Source organism: Suncus etruscus, chromosome 18 (assembly GCF_024139225.1).
Source record: "Suncus etruscus isolate mSunEtr1 chromosome 18, mSunEtr1.pri.cur, whole genome shotgun sequence".
Lineage (NCBI taxonomy): Eukaryota > Metazoa > Chordata > Mammalia > Eulipotyphla > Soricidae > Suncus > Suncus etruscus.
In genome coordinates this window covers 30,456,562-30,475,380 of record NC_064865.1, presented here as the reverse complement: position 1 = coordinate 30,475,380, position 18,819 = coordinate 30,456,562, and the positions used below count along the sequence as shown (strand labels likewise).

General features: G+C 34.8%; 1 protein-coding gene across 1 annotated transcript in view; it reads left to right on the top strand.

Moving 5' to 3' along the window:
- KIF6 (kinesin family member 6) overlaps nt 1–18,819 on the top strand; it is a 601,782-nt gene that overhangs the window by 323,316 nt on the left and 259,647 nt on the right. The window contains exons 12-13 of the mRNA XM_049764755.1: nt 1,377–1,515; nt 6,234–6,449. Of these exons, the coding sequence (XP_049620712.1) occupies nt 1,377–1,515; nt 6,234–6,449 (355 nt within the window). The remainder of the gene's footprint in view (nt 1–1,376; nt 1,516–6,233; nt 6,450–18,819) is intronic.

The window sequence follows — 18,819 nt, the reverse complement described above, 5'->3', positions numbered from 1 at the left end:
AAATTACCCCTGGCTCAGGGGGACCATATGGGACACCGGGGCTCGCCTGCCCCAACTCCCAATTCTTTTGACAAAACACTCTACCTTCTCTGGAGAATAGTTACACGTTCAAAACCTTTAATTTTTCAGCTATATCAAGACAATTGTTTTTATTTTTAAGCAGTCTTGATTTATAAACATTTCTAGAAGTTGTTTTTTTTTTTTGCCTTTGGTTTCACTATTTGTGATAGTGTGATGGTGAGGTCATTGATCTTTATTAGTGTTTCATTTGTAATTTGGAATACTTCATAAGATAATAAACATTTACTGTGAGTCTGCTATGATGCCAGCCATAGGGCATGCAGAGTTAATAAAGAAGTCCTAGAGAAGACAAATATAAAAGAATTACAATCCATGGTAAGTGTAATTGAAAACTATAAGTAGATTAAGTAGCATGGGGTTATGGGTTAATGGAAAAATCCCGAGAGGATAATGTTTAAACAGAAATTTTTCAGTGTAGTGAGTAGAGAACAGAGTGCAAATAGTGAAAAGTAGGAAGAGGGATTGCAGAGTTCTAGAGTAGAAGGATGAGACCATAGGTATCTTCCTACTACTCCCTTGTCCTTCTCTGATAGGCTACCTGGTACAGCGAGGTAGACTGAGGTGGGGTCTATGGAAATAGGCTCACAACATGCGGTCCTTACAAAATAGTGTTTCTCCCTGCTCAGAACCTAAAGAAGCCTACCATGTGGCTTTTACAAAATGGCGTCCCTCCTTATTCAGAATTCAGGTCCCAACAGGATCAGGAGGATGAGAATGTGTGGAAAGGAAGATGCAATAAATAGCAAGTATTTCAAAGACAAAAAGGAGCAGATATGCTGAGTGAAATAAGTCAGAGGGAGATAAACACAGAATAGTCTCACTCATCTGTGGGATTTAAGAAAAATAAAAGACAGTAGGGTAATAATACCCAGAGACAACAGATATGATGGCTGGAAGGACCTGCCCATGATATGAAGCTTACCATTAAGACTGGTGAGTGCAGTTAGATAAATAAACTATACTAACAACTATCATGACAATGGTAATGAGTGAGAGAAATAGAATGCCTGTCTTGAATAAAGACAGGGTGTGGGGGAGGAGGGATATGGGGAGCATTGGTGATGGGAAGATTGCACTAGTGAAAGAGGGTGTTCTTTTCTGTAACTGAACCCCAACTACAAACATTTTTGTAATCACGGTGCTTAAATAAAGATATTATTTTAAAAAAAAGGAGCAGATACACATGACTTGTTCTTTTACAGGCAAAAAATTCTGAAAGACATGGAGTACAATAAACATTGAGATTTGGAATAGAGATATAAATTCTGAGCTCTGATTTAATTTGTATTTTGTAGAAACTATTGAATGATAAGAAGATCCAAGGAAATAACACAGTATCCACTGAAACCAAACAGCACAACCACCAAGAACCATTAAAAGAGGATGACTATAAAAAAATGAGAGATCTTCTACAGCAGCGAGATAATGAAATTAGTATCCTTCCTGAAATGCTAAGAAACTTTTCTTCTGGTATGCCCCAGGGAGTCAGGGTGCTGGTTTTCCCGCCCAGTCTCCCATTCCCATTGCTTTTGTTTCTGAGAAGGAAAATGTCCACGAACAATGACATAGAACTATTTGCTATATATAAATAGTTGGTCTGAAAGAAACACATTCTATTTTTGTCTTTAGCTGAATATAATACTCTTATGAAGAAATATTCCATTTTATTGTAAAGCATGGGGTTTTTATACCAACTCAACATTGAATTTTTAATATTTCAACTTATGTTATATAACATATTTTTATATTTCTATATATTTTTGACTACTCTACGGTGATTGTCTTCTGTCACTCCTAAGCCTGTAAGTTAGCTGGTTATCTTTAGCATGCTGACCGGACACCAGGCTGACCGCAACCCCTCATGGCCCAGAATTTGTGGCTAGTGTGTGGGTGAAACACCAATGAAAGCTGAAAATGATGACTGGTGTTTAGCTTATGAAGAGCAGAGATTGATTTAAATGTAACTTTTTATTTAAAATCCAGATCTACTGCTTTGGGTTCTGCTTGCAAATGTTCCCAAATTTGGAAGTGTGTATAGGTGAGTGTTTAAGACGAAGTATTTCCTGACCAAGCAGTTTGTGTATTTGGGGTGCTGAGAGTGGTAATAGCCCAGAGTGGGTAGAGAAGAGTGGGTAGTAGCCCAGCCAGGTATGCTAGTGGATACAGTAACAGTTGAAGTGGTTTCTTCTAAATGCCTTTGTCATATTAGAATTCATAATTCCTCAATGCTTCTTCCATGTTGTTTCTTATTTTCTTTCTGGTTTCTTGGAAAAGGTTTGGCATTTTAATTCCATTTGTAGACTTTAAGCAGACCTAAGAAATTTTGGTCACTTTCTTATAAAGTGACTTAATATTTTGAACCTTCCTTTCTTAATGACTGAAAGGTGTTTTAATGTCAGCTAATATGAAAAATGCCTCAATGAGTTGAAGGAAATCTAGTCATTAAGAAGAAATAAACAACCAAGCAGGGTAGGCACTCTGCCTGATTAACTTCAATCTCCAATATTGTTGAGAATTCACAGATTCTGTCTGTCTAGTTTAAAAGAGTAGAGCTGTATTATTACCCAGCCAGTCACACCAGGTTTAGCAGTGGATTGTACTCCCACACAAACCCTGGTCTGTGGGAGCTGCCACAGTGCTGTCACTCCACTTCTTTTCCTCTCTCTTACCCTGTTCATCTCCAGACGTGGTCCCAGCCTAGACCTCAGTCCTGGCTCTAGTCCCAAGTCTGAGGTCTACTGCTTTTCCTGGCCTTTATCCTAGTTTGGGATCTTCTCCCATAAATACTCCTACCAATTTCTTAATCCTCTTCTGGGCTTATGAACATCTGTGCACAGAAAAAGGAGAAATGAGATAGATCAGAAAGGGAGCAGTCTAGTTTTATATTCCTTTGTTTATTTTTATAAGATGGTGAGAAAGGGGGCTGGAGCAGTGATGCAAGTGGTAAGGCGTCTACCCTGTGCATGCTAGCCTAGGGCAGACCTTGGTTGGATCCTCCGGTGTCCCAGATGGTCTCCCAAGCCAGGAGCAATTACTGAGAGCATGGCCAGGAGTAACCCCTGAGCATCATTAGGTGTGGCTCAAAATCTTAAAAAAAAAAAAAAAAGGAAAAAATGGCATTGCAGTTATTCAGCCACTAAAGAATCTTTTAGAACCCATGTAATGGTGATACCTTTCTCACCATCTTTTTTTGGTTTGTTTTTTGTTTTTTTGGTTTTGGTTTTTTGGGCAACACCCAGTGATGCTCAAGGGTTACTCCTGGCTATGTGCTCAGAAATCACTTCTAGCTTGGGGGACCAAGCTTACGGGACGCCAGAGACTCGAACTGTGGTCCATCCTAGGTTAGCGCATGCAAGGCAAATGCCGACCACTTGAACCATCGCTCTGGCCCCACCATCTCCTCCTTTTAAGGCTCCAATGCAAGATGATGGTGTGTAATGCACGTAGTGTAAAGACAATGAACTAGTTCATAACTAGATTGAAGTCCGAGCTCCACATTCATTACCACTGCAACTAGCAATTGATCAGAACTATTTTCTGTTCAAGAGAAGAGCAAGCCCAAGACAACTTACAAAAAAGTGCTTTGATTACTATAAAATAGCATATAATGAATGATGTGACTCACAGAGTCACAACTGATAGGTAAACTTGATAAAAGAAAGATGTTTTCTTGGATCTACTCAATACAAAACTTACTCTTATTGTGGACTGAAAAAAACAAAAAGACACCTGAAATTTCCAAACTGGTTTTTCCCTAGAATGCAGAAGGCTAACACTGTAGGAGAAGGAAAAAGAAAGGATATGACTAAAGGAAGAAAAAAATATAATATTTAAACTCAACAAGAAGTAAAGCAACTAAAACATTAGGAGAAAACATTGCATATTCTTCAAAAGGAGAAAAACGGAACCATTTAAATTACCTTAACAGATCTTTGGAGGAAGTCAGTGGTTGTGCTTATGCCTTGCTTGTGTGAAATTCTGGGTTTGCCCTCAGCACCACCAAACAAATAAAACACACTAGAATTCTTCAGTAGCATTATCAAATTGAATTAAGTTAAAAGCCCTTTTATAAAACAGTCAGTGGTTTCATTTAGAACACAGACACACATTTAGGGGTTTGAGTTAAATGAGAAGATGAAAAATGATGAGAAGAGAGCAAAGAAAATGAATTTATTGATAAAAATAACATATTTATCTGACGATTCTAAGACTTTTCATTATACCTCAAATACAATTAAAACTCTGCATTCTGTTTTATACAATTCTGTGACCTTGTCCCTACCATCCTCATCCCAATCCTGACTCTATTTCTTAGTCATCTGTTCATTATGTGTGAGGTTTTAATTTCAATAATCTTTGAATCATTTTTCTATAAAAGAGGTTTTCAACCTCAAGTTCACAGACACTACAGGTTTTTTGGGAGGGTGAGGTGGAAAGAGTAGCTTTTACAGTGTAGAATGTAGAATGAGCACTGCTTGGGAGATCACTCCAAAATAAAATAATAACACTTTATGTTAATGTGTGTATGCACACATATGTGTGAAATCTATCTTTGGTAGGATATTATCAGAGCAAGAACGTAATTTTGTATTACTTTATGTGGTTTCTAGACTAGTGCCTGGCACATAATACACATTCTAACAAGTATTAAATGAATGGATATTGCACTTAAATTTATTAATTAAAATGATGCTATAATTAGCAGTATCCTACTAAAAAGAGATGGGAGATTAACTGTTGGTCTTTGTCAAAGCAGTTGCTCTGATACTACAAAAATTGTGAAAAATATTGGTCACTACAAGTTATCTGAGACATAAATAGCAGCCACATTGGGGTTATGAAAGAAATTGATTTTGTTTCCAGAAGTCACCAAAAGTCTAGAGTCAACACTAAGAAAGAACTGGAGGCCAAGTGATTTCCATGTAATTTGCCAAGACTGGGGGAACTGGATGCATCTTCACTCTGTGAGTAACTCTGTTCTCTCCTACACCATTTTCTTTTCTTATACTCTTATTTTAATAAATCCATCTTAAGACATGAAGAAATATTGGGATTTATCTTATTGAATATGAGGTAGAATTCTGAGATTCTCAAGATGGAATATGATACTGGAGATATGCCTTTCATGCATGTGAAGGACCCTGAATTCAACCAAAAATATTTTTCAGAGAAATAAAAAATATACATAAAACACATTTAAATGAAAATAAATCCAATACAAGCCATAAACGAGATTATGGACTTCTTGTTAGTAATAGCAAATTCCCTTAGAATTCTCTGCATCTTGAGTCTGAATGAAGAGTGTAATAGAGTAGAATAGAGTGACTTTACACTTACTTTCCACACTCTACTCTATATTAATATCTCAACAAATGGTGCCTTTTTATATATATTTTATCTATAATAATAATTTAGTTACCAGTTCCAAAACAGGGACCAAAAATTAAAACTTATTAAATCTAAACCTCATTTAAATATACTTTAAATATGTAAGTGTTCATCACCTCATTACTTACTACTACTATGAGTTCATTTACTTTTTATAAGCCCTTTCATAAAAATGTGAAGTCTTGTTCTGCGCAGATAGTTCAAGTGATATAACACTTAGAATGTTGAGGTCCTGAGTTTTCTTTTCCATACTGCATACGGTATCCCTTACCTCTGCATTACTGGGTGTGGCCCTGGTGGTCCTTAAGAACCTCTGGAAGTGACCACTACAAAATGAAATTAAGGATCTAAGAGCTTAAACTTGGTATATTTTAAAACATTGGTATTTTCTTATTTTTCATATAATGGCACTACATTAAAATAATAGCACCCTAAATGTCATAACTATATGAATCATAAGGAATTTGAATGTTCATTTTGTCTTTGTGACAAATAACAAATAGCAACCATAGTATTAATCTCATTTGAAACATTACAATTTTGATATTTATAATCTGGTATGAGTCACAAAATCCCTGAGACAAGAGATAATAAAGCAGGTAATGTGCTTGCCTTGCATGTAGCTGATCTGAAATTAATATCCCACAAGATTCCTGAGCTTGCCAAAAGAGATTCCTTAGTGAAGAGTCATAAGCCCTGGACACCACTGAGATCCTAAACAAAACAAAGCCCACAAATAAATAAATCCTTAAGTCAACTTTCAGATATTCTGGTCAACATGTTAAAGAAAGAAAAGAAGAAGAACCAGGATGCTCTCTGCTTTTCTGGCACTGAAAGAAGTGAAGTGAGACAATCACAAAGCTCCCCTTTTCCACCTAGAAATCCAGAAGGTCCAAAGATGCTCTTATCCTCAGCACCCACACAACCCCAGGACCTCAGCACTTTGGGAAACAGACCTAGTTTACTTCATGGAAAAGCAGGTCAGTTGACTGAATTTCCACTTTTCTTCCTTCTCCAGAATAGATTTCCTCATAGTATCTATAAATGTGCATGGATGAAGGTCATGCCATTTATATGTTAGAATTCTTTTTTGTAAATCACAAATATCTTTAATGCTAGTTACTAAAATTGGTGACTGAACTGAAAAAAAAAATGAATTATTACTGATCCAGAAGCAGAAATCAATGGGTCCAGGGAAACAGGAGAAAATTTGTTCCTTTAATAAAAAAGAACAGAAATTTTCTTCTGATGTTGGGAGGAAAGAATAAAGACAGATGTTGCATTACTAATGTGATGACATGGTGTTTATTTCTAAATCCAAATGAGCTATCTGCAGCAAAGTAAGTTTAAAATATATGACCACATGCTGCCTTAAATTAAAAGACAAAAAGTAGAAAAACTTTACACGAGAGTAAGATTGAACAGGATTGCATTGCTTCAGAGGCATCAGGAGATTTTGATCTGTGTGTCCGTACCAGGAACTACTGAGGCAGATTGGTTTAAGAATCTTTCTCTAGTAGAGGAGCAGAGCACAATGCACAGAAATGACAGACTCCTTTCTCTTGAAGATTTCGAGAAAACTGAATTATGCAATGTACTAGAACAAAGGGGTGAAGTGCTTTCCCTTTTGGCAGTATAGATTGAAACTTTCTGTATAATACTGGTTGGGATGTGTGACCTAATATAAGTGGTTTTCTAAAGATTTTTGCTTAGAAATAAAGAGGTCTGATGTTCATTAATAAGGACAGTTTTTAATTGATTGATTGAGATGATTGAAACGTCTTGAAGTATATTTTGTGACATATCCATTTAACTATAAATTTAATCGTTTTGCTTAGACTACTTCTTTAGCAACAAAAAGTGCGATGAATTTAAAGCCCAGAAAATATATATAATTCTTTTATATATATATATATATATATATATATATATATATATATATATATACAGTTTTTGCCATTTATCATAGTGGCAGTATGCAAGGAAATCACAGATTTTTCTCTGTGGTTGTTTTCCACAAAATTTTTCTATCTTAATTATGGTAATAGCTTGTTAAAAACATAGACTTCTAGGGCCCGGAGAGATAGCACGATAGCACAGCGGTGTTTGCCTTGCAAGTAGCCGATCAAGGACCAAAGGTGGTTGGTTCAAATCCCGGTGTCCCATATGGTCCCCCGTGCCTGCCAGGAGCGATTTCTGAGCAGACAGCCAGGAGTAACCCCTGAGCACCGCCAGGTGTGACCCAAAAACCAAAAAAAAAAAACAAAAAAAAAAACAAAAAAAAAAAAACATAGACTTCTGATTGGTTAGATCATTAGCATATTCATCATTTTATTTATCTTATTCATTTTCTATATTTATTGGTACACCCTTTTTCAAGGTGTGTGTGTGTGTGTGTGTGTGTGTGTGTGTGTGTGTTTGTTTGTGTGAAAGGATACCATTTGAAAAGTGAGGAAGATAGCGATGCTTAGAGTCTGGAGTATCTAGAATTAGATTCTGAGAGTATAAGATCAAAGACAGGCTGAGAGATGTGTTCAAGACATTGGCAGAAGACACAATAATAATGTGACCGATTTGACCAATTGATTTCTTGTTTGTTTGACTTTCACATCTATCAGTGGTCAGGGTTTACTCCTGTATTGACACTCTGTGATCACTCCTGGTGTTGCTGAGGATCAAACCATGGATAGACCACATGCTAGGCAAGTACCCTACTCACTGTGCTATTTCTCCAGCCCCTGCAATTGAAAGGGCACTGAAGTAAAGTAGACCAGGCCAAAGAATAAGGATTATAAAGAGAGAGATTTGGGAGGATCTAAAGCATTCAGAGAAACAGGGCAATGATTTAGGATGTAAAGAGGAAAGTAAAGGTCTTCCAAAACCTCTTTGGAAAGCTGATTAGGCTCTTCATGGACAAGGAACAAGCATCACCACTGGTTTTGCAGAAATTGGCACCGTTGGCTTTGGCAAATAGAGCAGTACAACTTATATTGAAATTTTTTTTTTTTGTTCACCAATTCCAGAATTTTATTAAAGTTCATAGTTACAACTCCCTTTTAGACTATGAATTTTACAACTTTATTTTCTATCATCTGATGCTACATATGGTATCCCTAATGTTCCCAGAAACAGTACAGAGCTTGTCTCTTACCAAATTTAAAGTAAAACTGTACAAACCTTCAACAAAATGTTGCAACCAGTCATCAACTATAATATGAATGTATTTACTGCCAAATAAATACCCTCAATCCAGGTTTTTAAACCAATGGGACTCAAATTCAACTGAAAAAAAATTTTTAATGCATAATTTTTTTTATTTAAACACCTTGATTACATACATGATTGTGTTTGGGTTTCAGTCATAAAAGGAACACCACCCATCACCAGTGCAACGTTCCCATCACCCAAGTCCCAAATCTCCCTCCTCCCCACCCAACCCCCGCCTGTACCCTAAACAGGCTCTACATTTCCCTCATACATTCTCAATATTAGGACAGTTCAAAATGTAGTTATTTCTCTAACTAAACTCATCACTCTTTGTGGTGAGCTTCCTGAGGTGAGCTGGAACTTCCAGCTCTTTTCTCTTTTGTGTCTGAAAATTATTATTACAAGGGTGTCTTTCATTTTTCTTAAAACCCATAGATGAGTGAGACCATTCTGCGTTTTTCTCTCTCTCTCTGACTTATTTCACTCAGCATAATAGATTCCATGTACATCCATGTATAGGAAAATTTCATGACTTCATCTCTCCTGACAGCTGCATAATATTCCATTGTGTATATGTACCACAGTTTCTTTAGCCATTCATCTGTTGAAGGGCATCTTGGTTGTTTCCAGAGTCTTGCTATGGTAAATAGAGCTGCAATGAATATAGGTGTAAGGAAGGGGTTTTTGGATTGTATTTTTGTGTTCCTAGGGTATATTCCTAGGAGTGGTATAGCTGGATCGTATGGGAGCTCGATTTCCAGTTTTTGGAGGAATCTCCATATCGCTTTCCATAAAGGTTGAACTAGACAGCATTCTTATATTGAAATTTAAGGTCACAATTGGTATCTCACTTAGACTCCCATGCTGATAATGAAGGAAAATTTGTTGATTATATTAAATAATACACACCTTTGTTTATTTATAGTATATTTTATTTTAATCTGAACATTTACATTATGATTTGACTTTTTATTTGCTTGTTTTGTTTTGGGACCACACTGGGTGGTGCTCAGGGGTTACTTTTTGGTTTTGCACTAAGGAATCACTCCTGACAGGCTCAGGGAGCTATATGGGATGCTGGGAATTGAACCCGGATCAGCCACAAGTAAGGCACACCCCTACCACTGTACTACTACTCTGGCTCCTTATACACATCTTTGTGATCATGCAAAGTTAACCTTACCTCTACCTGATCAGCCCCTATGTCCCTCTCTCTATTTCTATTATTTATTTCTCCATTCACATAATTCTTCTTCCCCACTGTATTACATAATATCTTTCCTAACATAACATTAGGGTCAACCTTTTCAGTAACTTTTCCTGTTGATAATGCTCTCAAGACAGAATATAACTTTGTATGGAGAGTGACTTAACTATAATATAAATCATTAGTAAGTTCAAGTACAAATGAGGTATAAAAGAGTTTTCATTGTTTTAACTGATGTTGTATATATTTCTAACAAAAACTTTAAATAGGATTAGGCTCACAAATGGATTGATAATGATCTGAACATTTGTAAGGACGAATTGTTGAAGGGTTGATTTTATTTTTTAACAAAACTGCAGATAGAATAAAATTTGCTGCAAGGCAACTAGTAATGGGATAGTTTGTTATAATATTTAAGATTCTAAAAGCTGATTAGGCATTTATTATTATATTATTTTATATACAAGAAGTGTGAGTAAACTAAACTGAATACCTACAAAAATTGATAAGCATATTGATTTGAAAGTATTCCTGCCTGATGTAGGTGCTGTCAATTTGTATTAACCACTCCTCTGGCCATTTTTAATGCAGAAAGCAAGTACATTTCATTATCCTTCACCCTAGACTTGTAAAACTATCTTCCCTTCAGTGCCCCCCTTCTTCCATTCAGCCTCCACTTCAGAGTGCAAATAATGTCTTTCCAATTTGGGGGTATAAAAAAGAAAATGAATAAAATTCATGGTTCACTAGAAAACCCCTCAATCATTGCATAAACAGCCTACCAAGGCAGAGGAAAGTTGAGGACTTTGGGGATTTTTCTGTTAGTTCGGAGGTTAAATAATCTGTTTTGGTTTCATTGAAATAATGAGTAGAATTGTTTAGTTCCACAGCTGAAGTCATTTTTTTTTCTTTAAAATAACAAGCTTTATAGTTTGGTTATTGTGAGGGGTTGTTGTTGTTGTTTGTGTTTTTAACTATTTTCCAACTAATCATTTACAATCAGTTTAGTATTCCTAAAGCCCCTCATGACTCACCACACTTTTAACTATTTGAGATGCTACAAAACTCACTTAACCAGAGATATCCCTGGTATTTTAAAGATAAATAGAAAGTCCAAGCCACAATCTGAATGCTTCAAGGTCATTGTTTTTTACTCTGGGGAAACTGTTAAATTCCCAAAGTATCAGAGCCAAAGATGCATATTATAAAGGTACCAATGTAAATTGAGAAATTATCTTTGCCTCTTGCAGAGACGAAGGACTAGTGGTAAAGACAGACATTATAGTTTAAAAAAAAGAATATTATAAAAGCAGGGACTTGAATAAATGCTAAGGGAAGAATTTTTATAAGTAAATTAAGAAAAGTATTATAGAGCAAGTGTCATGAAAGTTAGGATTCATGGGCCAGAGAGATAGCATGGAGGTAGTGTGTTTGCCTTCCATGCAGAAGGACAGTGGTTCAAATCCCAGCATCCCATATGGTCCCCCGAGCCTGCCAGGAGTGATTTCTGAGTGTAGAGCCAGGAGTAAACCCTGAGTGCTGCCAGGTGTGACCCAAAAAAACAAAATAAAAAACAAAACAAAACAAAAAGTTAGGATTCAAAGAATTGGTAAAATTTGGGCATTTAAATATTAAGATATGAAGGACAGAAAAGTTGATAACATTCTAGATTGAAAGAATAATATACAGCAAGTGTCCACCAGTGTAAAAATTTTTGTCTGCATATACACACAATTCATCAATTTAGCAATAAAAGTTAGATTTTGTTATTTGTTATAATGTAGGTGAAACTTGAAGGCAATACCAAGAAAATCAGTCAAAATACCACATTATCTTACTTATCAGTGGAATAAAGACAAGCAAACAACAATAAACAAGTTCATATGTACATACAACAGATAAGGCTTTGCCAGAGGCATGAACAAGTGAGGAGTGGAAAAAAATGGGTAAAGGAGCAGGTGTGGGCTATATAACTTGAAGCTCTAAAGTAAATAAACCTTAAAGATGTCATGTACTACATAGTGACTATAGTTAATAATATTTTGTAGTCAAGCATTTAAAATTTTTAACAGAAGAAAAATATGACTGTGGATAATGACAGATGTTAACTAGACTTCGGCGATCACTTTGCAATATATATATATATATATATATATATATATATATATATATATATATATATATATATATATGTTGAATCATTATGCTATTATATGTATGATTTACTGTGTCATTTATTTTGCTATTTTAAAAATTAAAAAATGGAATAATATGACTTAAAAAAACCCTTGAAAATAGCTACACAAGTAAAAGTTACACAGAGGTGGCAAGAGCATTTGTTTTTCTGGAGCTTTAGTGGTACAGGAGAAGAAATAAGGCTACTAGTATGAAAGGAAAATTGACAGATGGTTACTTCAGGGAGAGAGAAAAAAAGGAATAAATAACTCTCTGCTTCACTTTTTTTTTTACATTTATCTCATTTTTTTGAGGTAAAATTGACTTATTTTATTAACCTGTTTCAGGAATGCTTTTTCACACCTTCCCAAGAGTAAATGGTCTCACCATTCTGGCCACCAAAGTGATATCTATCACTACACATCAGTGAACTCTATTGGTTCTTTGATTCTCCTCTAACCTCCTATTCTGGCAACCTTAAATAAGCAGCCAGTGTTTAAGGGTTATATTTGGATTGGTTTTATCTGTTCCTTTGTTTTGATTATTTCTATTCCTCATTGAGAGATCTCATTGGCATAGTCTCTTTTTGTTATATCAGTATGACACCCTCCAACTTCATCTATACTATCACAAATGGCAAGATATCTTTTCTTATGGAGAAGTGTTTCAATGTGTATTTATACCATATCTTCATCCACTTTGTTGCTGCTCATTTGAATTGCTTTCATTTGGAGGCTATTGTAATATCACTTCAATGATCCTAGGAGTACATATATTCTTTTAATTTAGTGTATTTATATTCTTTGAATATTCTACCTGCAAGTAGAATGAATAGTTATCTTGTTGGTTTATAGTTATCTTGGTTAGGTTTGTCTATTATTTACACAGAGAGAAATTTCTATTCTTATTTCTAAATAATTTATGACAAGTTTAAGTAAATAATTTGTATCACCTTACATCCACACCAAACATATACAAGGTTAACTTTTGCATCCACATCCTCACCCAAACTTGCTCTTTTTAATATCCTATATAAACCATTCTCCTAGATTTGAAGTAACCTCTCATAGTTTCAGTTTGTATTTTTCTTATAATGAGTGAAGATTATTTTTTTCATGCGTTTGTTGGAAATTTTTATATCATCTTTTGTGAATTCTCTGTTTTTCTTCTATCCATATTTACCTATAGTTCTTTTGGTGTTGCTGTTACTGAATTCTATAAGAATTGACATATTGTTGTTTGTACTTCTTATTGAATGTGATACGAAAATATTTAGTCTCAGTATCTTTTATTGATTGTTTTCCACCATGCTTAAGTGTTTTACTTTGATAGCCCCAGCAGTTTGCTTTTTTTTTTGTTACTTTATGATTGGAGTTTAGTTGACAAACGTATCAATGAAGTCAATATTGTAGCATGTTTTGCCTATTATTTATTTCATACATGTTTAATTTGTTTCAGAATATATCTTACACTCAAATATTTAACTAGTTTTGAATTAATTTTTTGTTTTTTCGGCCACACCCATTTGATGCTCAGACTATGCGCTCAGAAATTGCCCCTGGCTTGAGGGGACCATAAGGGACGCTGGGGGATCGAACCGCAGTCCTTCCTTGGCTAGCGCTTATCTCTAGCGCCACCTTACCAGCCCCGAATTAATATTCATTATATGACGTCTAACCCAAATCTTTTACAAGTGACTGCCCTGATTTTCCAGTGCCATTTGTTGGAAAGTTTTTACTTACATAATTGCATTCTTTGGTATCTTTGTCAAAAGTGACAACCCGTGAAAATGTGGATTTATTCTGACCTCTAATTCTAGTCTATTGATCTGTGTTCTGCTATTGTTAATAATACCATATTCTTTTATTCATGCAGCTTTACCCTGTCTTTTAAAGTCAGGGACCATTATGCTTCTGATCTATTTTTCTTAGAAATTTATTGTAGTTGTTGTTGCTGTTATTTTCTTTCAGTTGCCATGAAATTAAAAAGTTATTCATGACTGGATTTTAAGCATCCAATGTTTCAACATTGATCCTTTCACCAGTGCCCACATCCTTTTACCTAAGCTCCCAGCTCCCATTTACATCCTACCCATCAGTCAACTTCTTCAAGAGTCAGTGGTTTTTATAAAATTTGGCTGTGTGATTCAAAATATTATTAGTGATAAGGTTTCATATCTAACACTTTACGACCAATTAGCACCACCACCTCCTTCTCTGCTGAATACTTCCCTCCACCATAGATGATGTGTCTCCCTGTTCTATTCCCTAACCCCCTCCAGTGGCATATTTCTTATTGAATATCCATTGTCATGTCCTTTGTGTCCATTGTATTTGAGTAATCACCATTCCATCATTATGTTTCTTTATATCTCACATTTAAGAGAGATCATCTGTATTGGACTCTCTGTCCTGACTAACTATACTCAGCATGATATTCTCCAAGTTCTTCTATGTAGTGTAATATCGCATGACCAAGTAATATTCCTCTGCATATATGTGCCATAGTTTCTTTATCCAGTCATCTGTTCTTGGATACTTGGCTTATTTATAGATTTTGCTATTAGCTAGTGGTGCAAAGAATATAGAAGTATAAATATCCTTTCTCCATTCTATTTTGGGGACCTTGGGATATCTTCCAAAAATTGAAGTTGGTAGGTCAAATTAAAGCTCAACTCATAGTTTTTGTTTGCTTGTTTAGGAATGTTTATATGCTTTTCAGAAGAGCTTGATCAATTGATATTCCCATGAGCAGTGTGAATGAGTATCTTGTTCTCTGTGCACCCATCCCAGTACTGTTTCTTATTCTTTTTGAAGTATGCCAGTCTCAGTGGTGTGAGATAATATTTCATTGTTGTTGTTTTTTAAATAAAATATTTAAGCACCATGATTATAAGCATGATTGTAGTTGGGTTTCAGTCATAAATAGAACACCCCCCTTCACCAGTGCAACATTCCCACCACCAATGCCCCCCGCCCTCCTCCCAACCCCTGCCAGTATTCAAGACAGGCATTCTACTTCTCTCACTCATCTGGATTGTCATGATAGTTTTTAGTGTAGTTTTTTTTTCCTAACTGCACTCACCTTTCTTTGTGGTGAGCTTCATATTGTGAGCCGGTTCTTCTGGCCCTCATCTCTATTGTCTCTGGGCATTATTACAATAATGTCTTTTCTTTTTCTTAAAACCCATAGATTAGTGAGACTATTCAGTTTCTATCTCTCTCCCTCTGACTTATTTCACTCAGCATAATAGATTCCATGTAAATCCATGTATAGAAAAATTTCATGACTTCATCTCTCCCGCGGCTGCATAATATTCCATTGTGTATTTGTACCACAGTTTCTTTAGCCATTCATCAGTTGAAGGGCATCTTGGTTGTTTCCAGGTTGTTGTAAATAGTGCTGCAATTGTTTTGATTTGCATCTCCCTGATAATTACTGATGCAGAGAATTTTTTCATGTGCTATTTGGTTTCTGTTCACTTCTCCACATTTTTGATGAGGTTGGATTTATATCATAAAATTATACTAGTAGCTTATGTATCTTTGATATTAACCTCTTCTCAAATGATTGGCAGATAAAAAATTTCTCCCATTCCATGGACTGTCATTGTGTCCTGATCATCATTTCCTTTGAAGCAAAGAATTGGTCCCATTTGTTTGTTTTCACTTGCTTGGCTCATAGTTTTCATCTTTGAAACATGTCTTTAGTTTTAATGTCATGAAGAGTTTTGATTATATTTTCCTTTTTGGGTCTATAACGATTTGGGTCTATAAAATGGTGTTTAATCCATTTTTAATTTGATTTTTATGTATGGTGTTAGATAATCTGTTTCACTTTTTTGTTTTGACCTGATCTAACTAGTTTTCCAAACACTACATATTTAAAGGTCTGTCTTTATTTCAGTATCATACTGTTTTAATTACTACTGCTTCATAGTCCAGTTTTAAGTTGGGAAAAGTGGTTCCTCTCATCTTATTTTCCCCAATGATTGTGTTGCCAATTTGTAAAGGATTATTGCTCTATAAAAATTTCAGAAGGTTTTGATTTCTTTGAAATATGTCATGAGTATCATTATAGGTATTGCATTAAATCTATTTAATGCTTTGGGGAATATTATCATTTTAATTACATTAACCTTTCTAATCCTTTCTTTGTCCTCTTTTATTTCTCAAAGTAGTATTTCTTAAAATAATATTTTATTAAAATTTCTTGAAGTAGTAGTTTTCTTTGTATGGGTCTTTCAGCTCTCAGTATGCTAATTCTGAAATATTTGATTTCCTAAGGCACAATTTTTAATTTTTAATTAATTTTTAAAAAATAGCTCTCTTGTCTTTTATTAACACATATAGGAAAATCATGATCTTTTGTGTATGAATTGCAAATGCTTTTTTGCTCTTTAATTTCATATTTTGTTTATAAAATTAAAATATTTATTTTATAATCTGACATAATAGCCATAATAGTTGTTAGTCTAATTATTTCCCTAACTGTACTCACCACTCTTTGTGGTGAGCTTCATATTTAGGCCAGTCCTTCTGGTCCTCATCTCTATTGTTTCTGGGTATTATTACAATAATGTCCTTAACTTTTCTTAATTTATAGATGTTAAATCTATAATTTTCTTAAATCATAGATATTTTCTTAAATCATAGATGACTGAGACTATTCTGTGTCTGTCTCTCTCCCTCTGACTTATTTCACTCAGCATAATAGATTCTATGTACATCCATGTATAGGCAAATTTCATGACTTCTCTCCTGATAGCTGCATAATATTCCATTGTGTATATGTACCACTGTTTCTTTAGCCATTTATCTGTTGAACGGGCATCTTGGTCGTTTACAGGGTCTGGCTATTGTAAATAGTGTTGCAATGTGTGAGGTTGCAAGGTGTGAGGAAGGGATTTTTGAATTGCATTTTTGTGTTCCTAGGGTATATCCCCAGGAGTGGTATAGCTGGATCATATGGGAGTTTAATTTCCAGTTTTTTTGAGGATTCTCTATATTATATTATTATATTATATTATATTATATTATATTATATTATATTATATTATATTATATTATATTATATTATATTATATTATATTATATTATATTATATTATATTATATTATATTATATTATATTATATTATTATTATATTCCATAAAGGTTGGACTAGATGGCATTCCCACTAGCAGTGAATAAGAGTTCCTTTTATTACACATCCCAGCCAGCTCTGATTGTTCATGTTCTTGTTCCTTGAGATGTGTGCCAGTCTCTGTGGTGTGAGATGGTATACCTCATCATTGTTTTGATTTGCCTGCCCTAATGATTAGTAATGTGGAGCATTTTTTCATGTGTCTTTTGGACATTTGTATTTCTTCTTTGACAAAGTATCTGTTCATTTCTTCTCCCCATTTTTTGATGGAGTTAGATGTTTTTTTCTTGTTAATTTCTTTCAGTACCCTGTATATATTTGAAATACTGCCAGTTTTACTTATTTTCCAATTTGGATTTCTTTTATTTCATTTTCTTGCCTAAATTCCATGACAAGAACTTTTAATTCTATGATAAATATTAAAGTTGGGAACCTTGCTTGTACATAATCTTAGAGGAAAATCTTTTTATCTTTTTAATTACAATGGAGATTTTGTGATTTAGAATACTGTTCATAATAGTTTGTGATTCCATAAATCATGTAATTCCAACATGAGTATGCTCACACTATCCCAGTGACTCTATACACACACATTCAAGTCACCCAACTCAATTACTCAAGTCTTCTGTTGCTTTGGCCCTTTTTATTTTATATAAATGTAAAGTGTGTGTTAGGCAAAATGTATTCTTAAAGTAGTATGATATTTTATTGTGTATATATACCACAACTTTGGTGAGACATTTGTTTTATTAATAGATATACCTTTTATTATTTATTTTATATTTTATTTAATCACTATGTTTAAATTTTTTATACTGGGATTTCAATCATAGAATAAATACCACCATCAACCAGTATGATCTTTCCAACCCCAATGTCCCCTCATTTCCAACCAACCTTATCCCCACCTGTCTGTCAGACAGGCATTCTGCCTCTCTCCCTATCATTGTTATGGTAGTTGTCATTGTGATTAGTGCTCTAGCTGCCCTCACCACTCTGTGGTAAGCTTCACATCATGAGCTGATCCTCCCAAGTATTCATCCATCTTGTCTCTGGATATTAATGCCAGATTACCCTTATTTTTCTCATATCCTGCAGATGAGTAAGACTATTCTATGTCTATCTCTCACTCTCTCTCTCTCTCTCTCTCTGGTTCATTTTACTCAGCATAATAGTATCCATGTCCATCCATGTATAGGCAAGTTTTATGACTTTATTTTTTACTAACAGCTGCATTGTATTCCTATGTGTAAATGACCACAGTTTCTTTAGCTATTCATATACTGTCACATACCTTGGTTGTTTCTAGATTCTGTCTATTGTTAATAGGGCTGCAATGTTCAAGGAAGTGCAAAGGGCATTTTTAAAAATAATATATTTATTTAAGCACCATGATTACAAATATGTTGGGTTTCAGTTATAAAAAAGAAAAGAACACCCCTTAACCAGTACAACCAGTGAAATCTTCCCACCACCAATACCCTCCATCTTTCTTCTCCCCCACCCTCTGCCTGTATTCGAGACAGGAATTATACTTCTCTCACTCACTACCATTGTCATGATAGTTGTTAGTGTAGTTATTTCTTCATATCATGACTGGTCCTTTCAGCCCACAT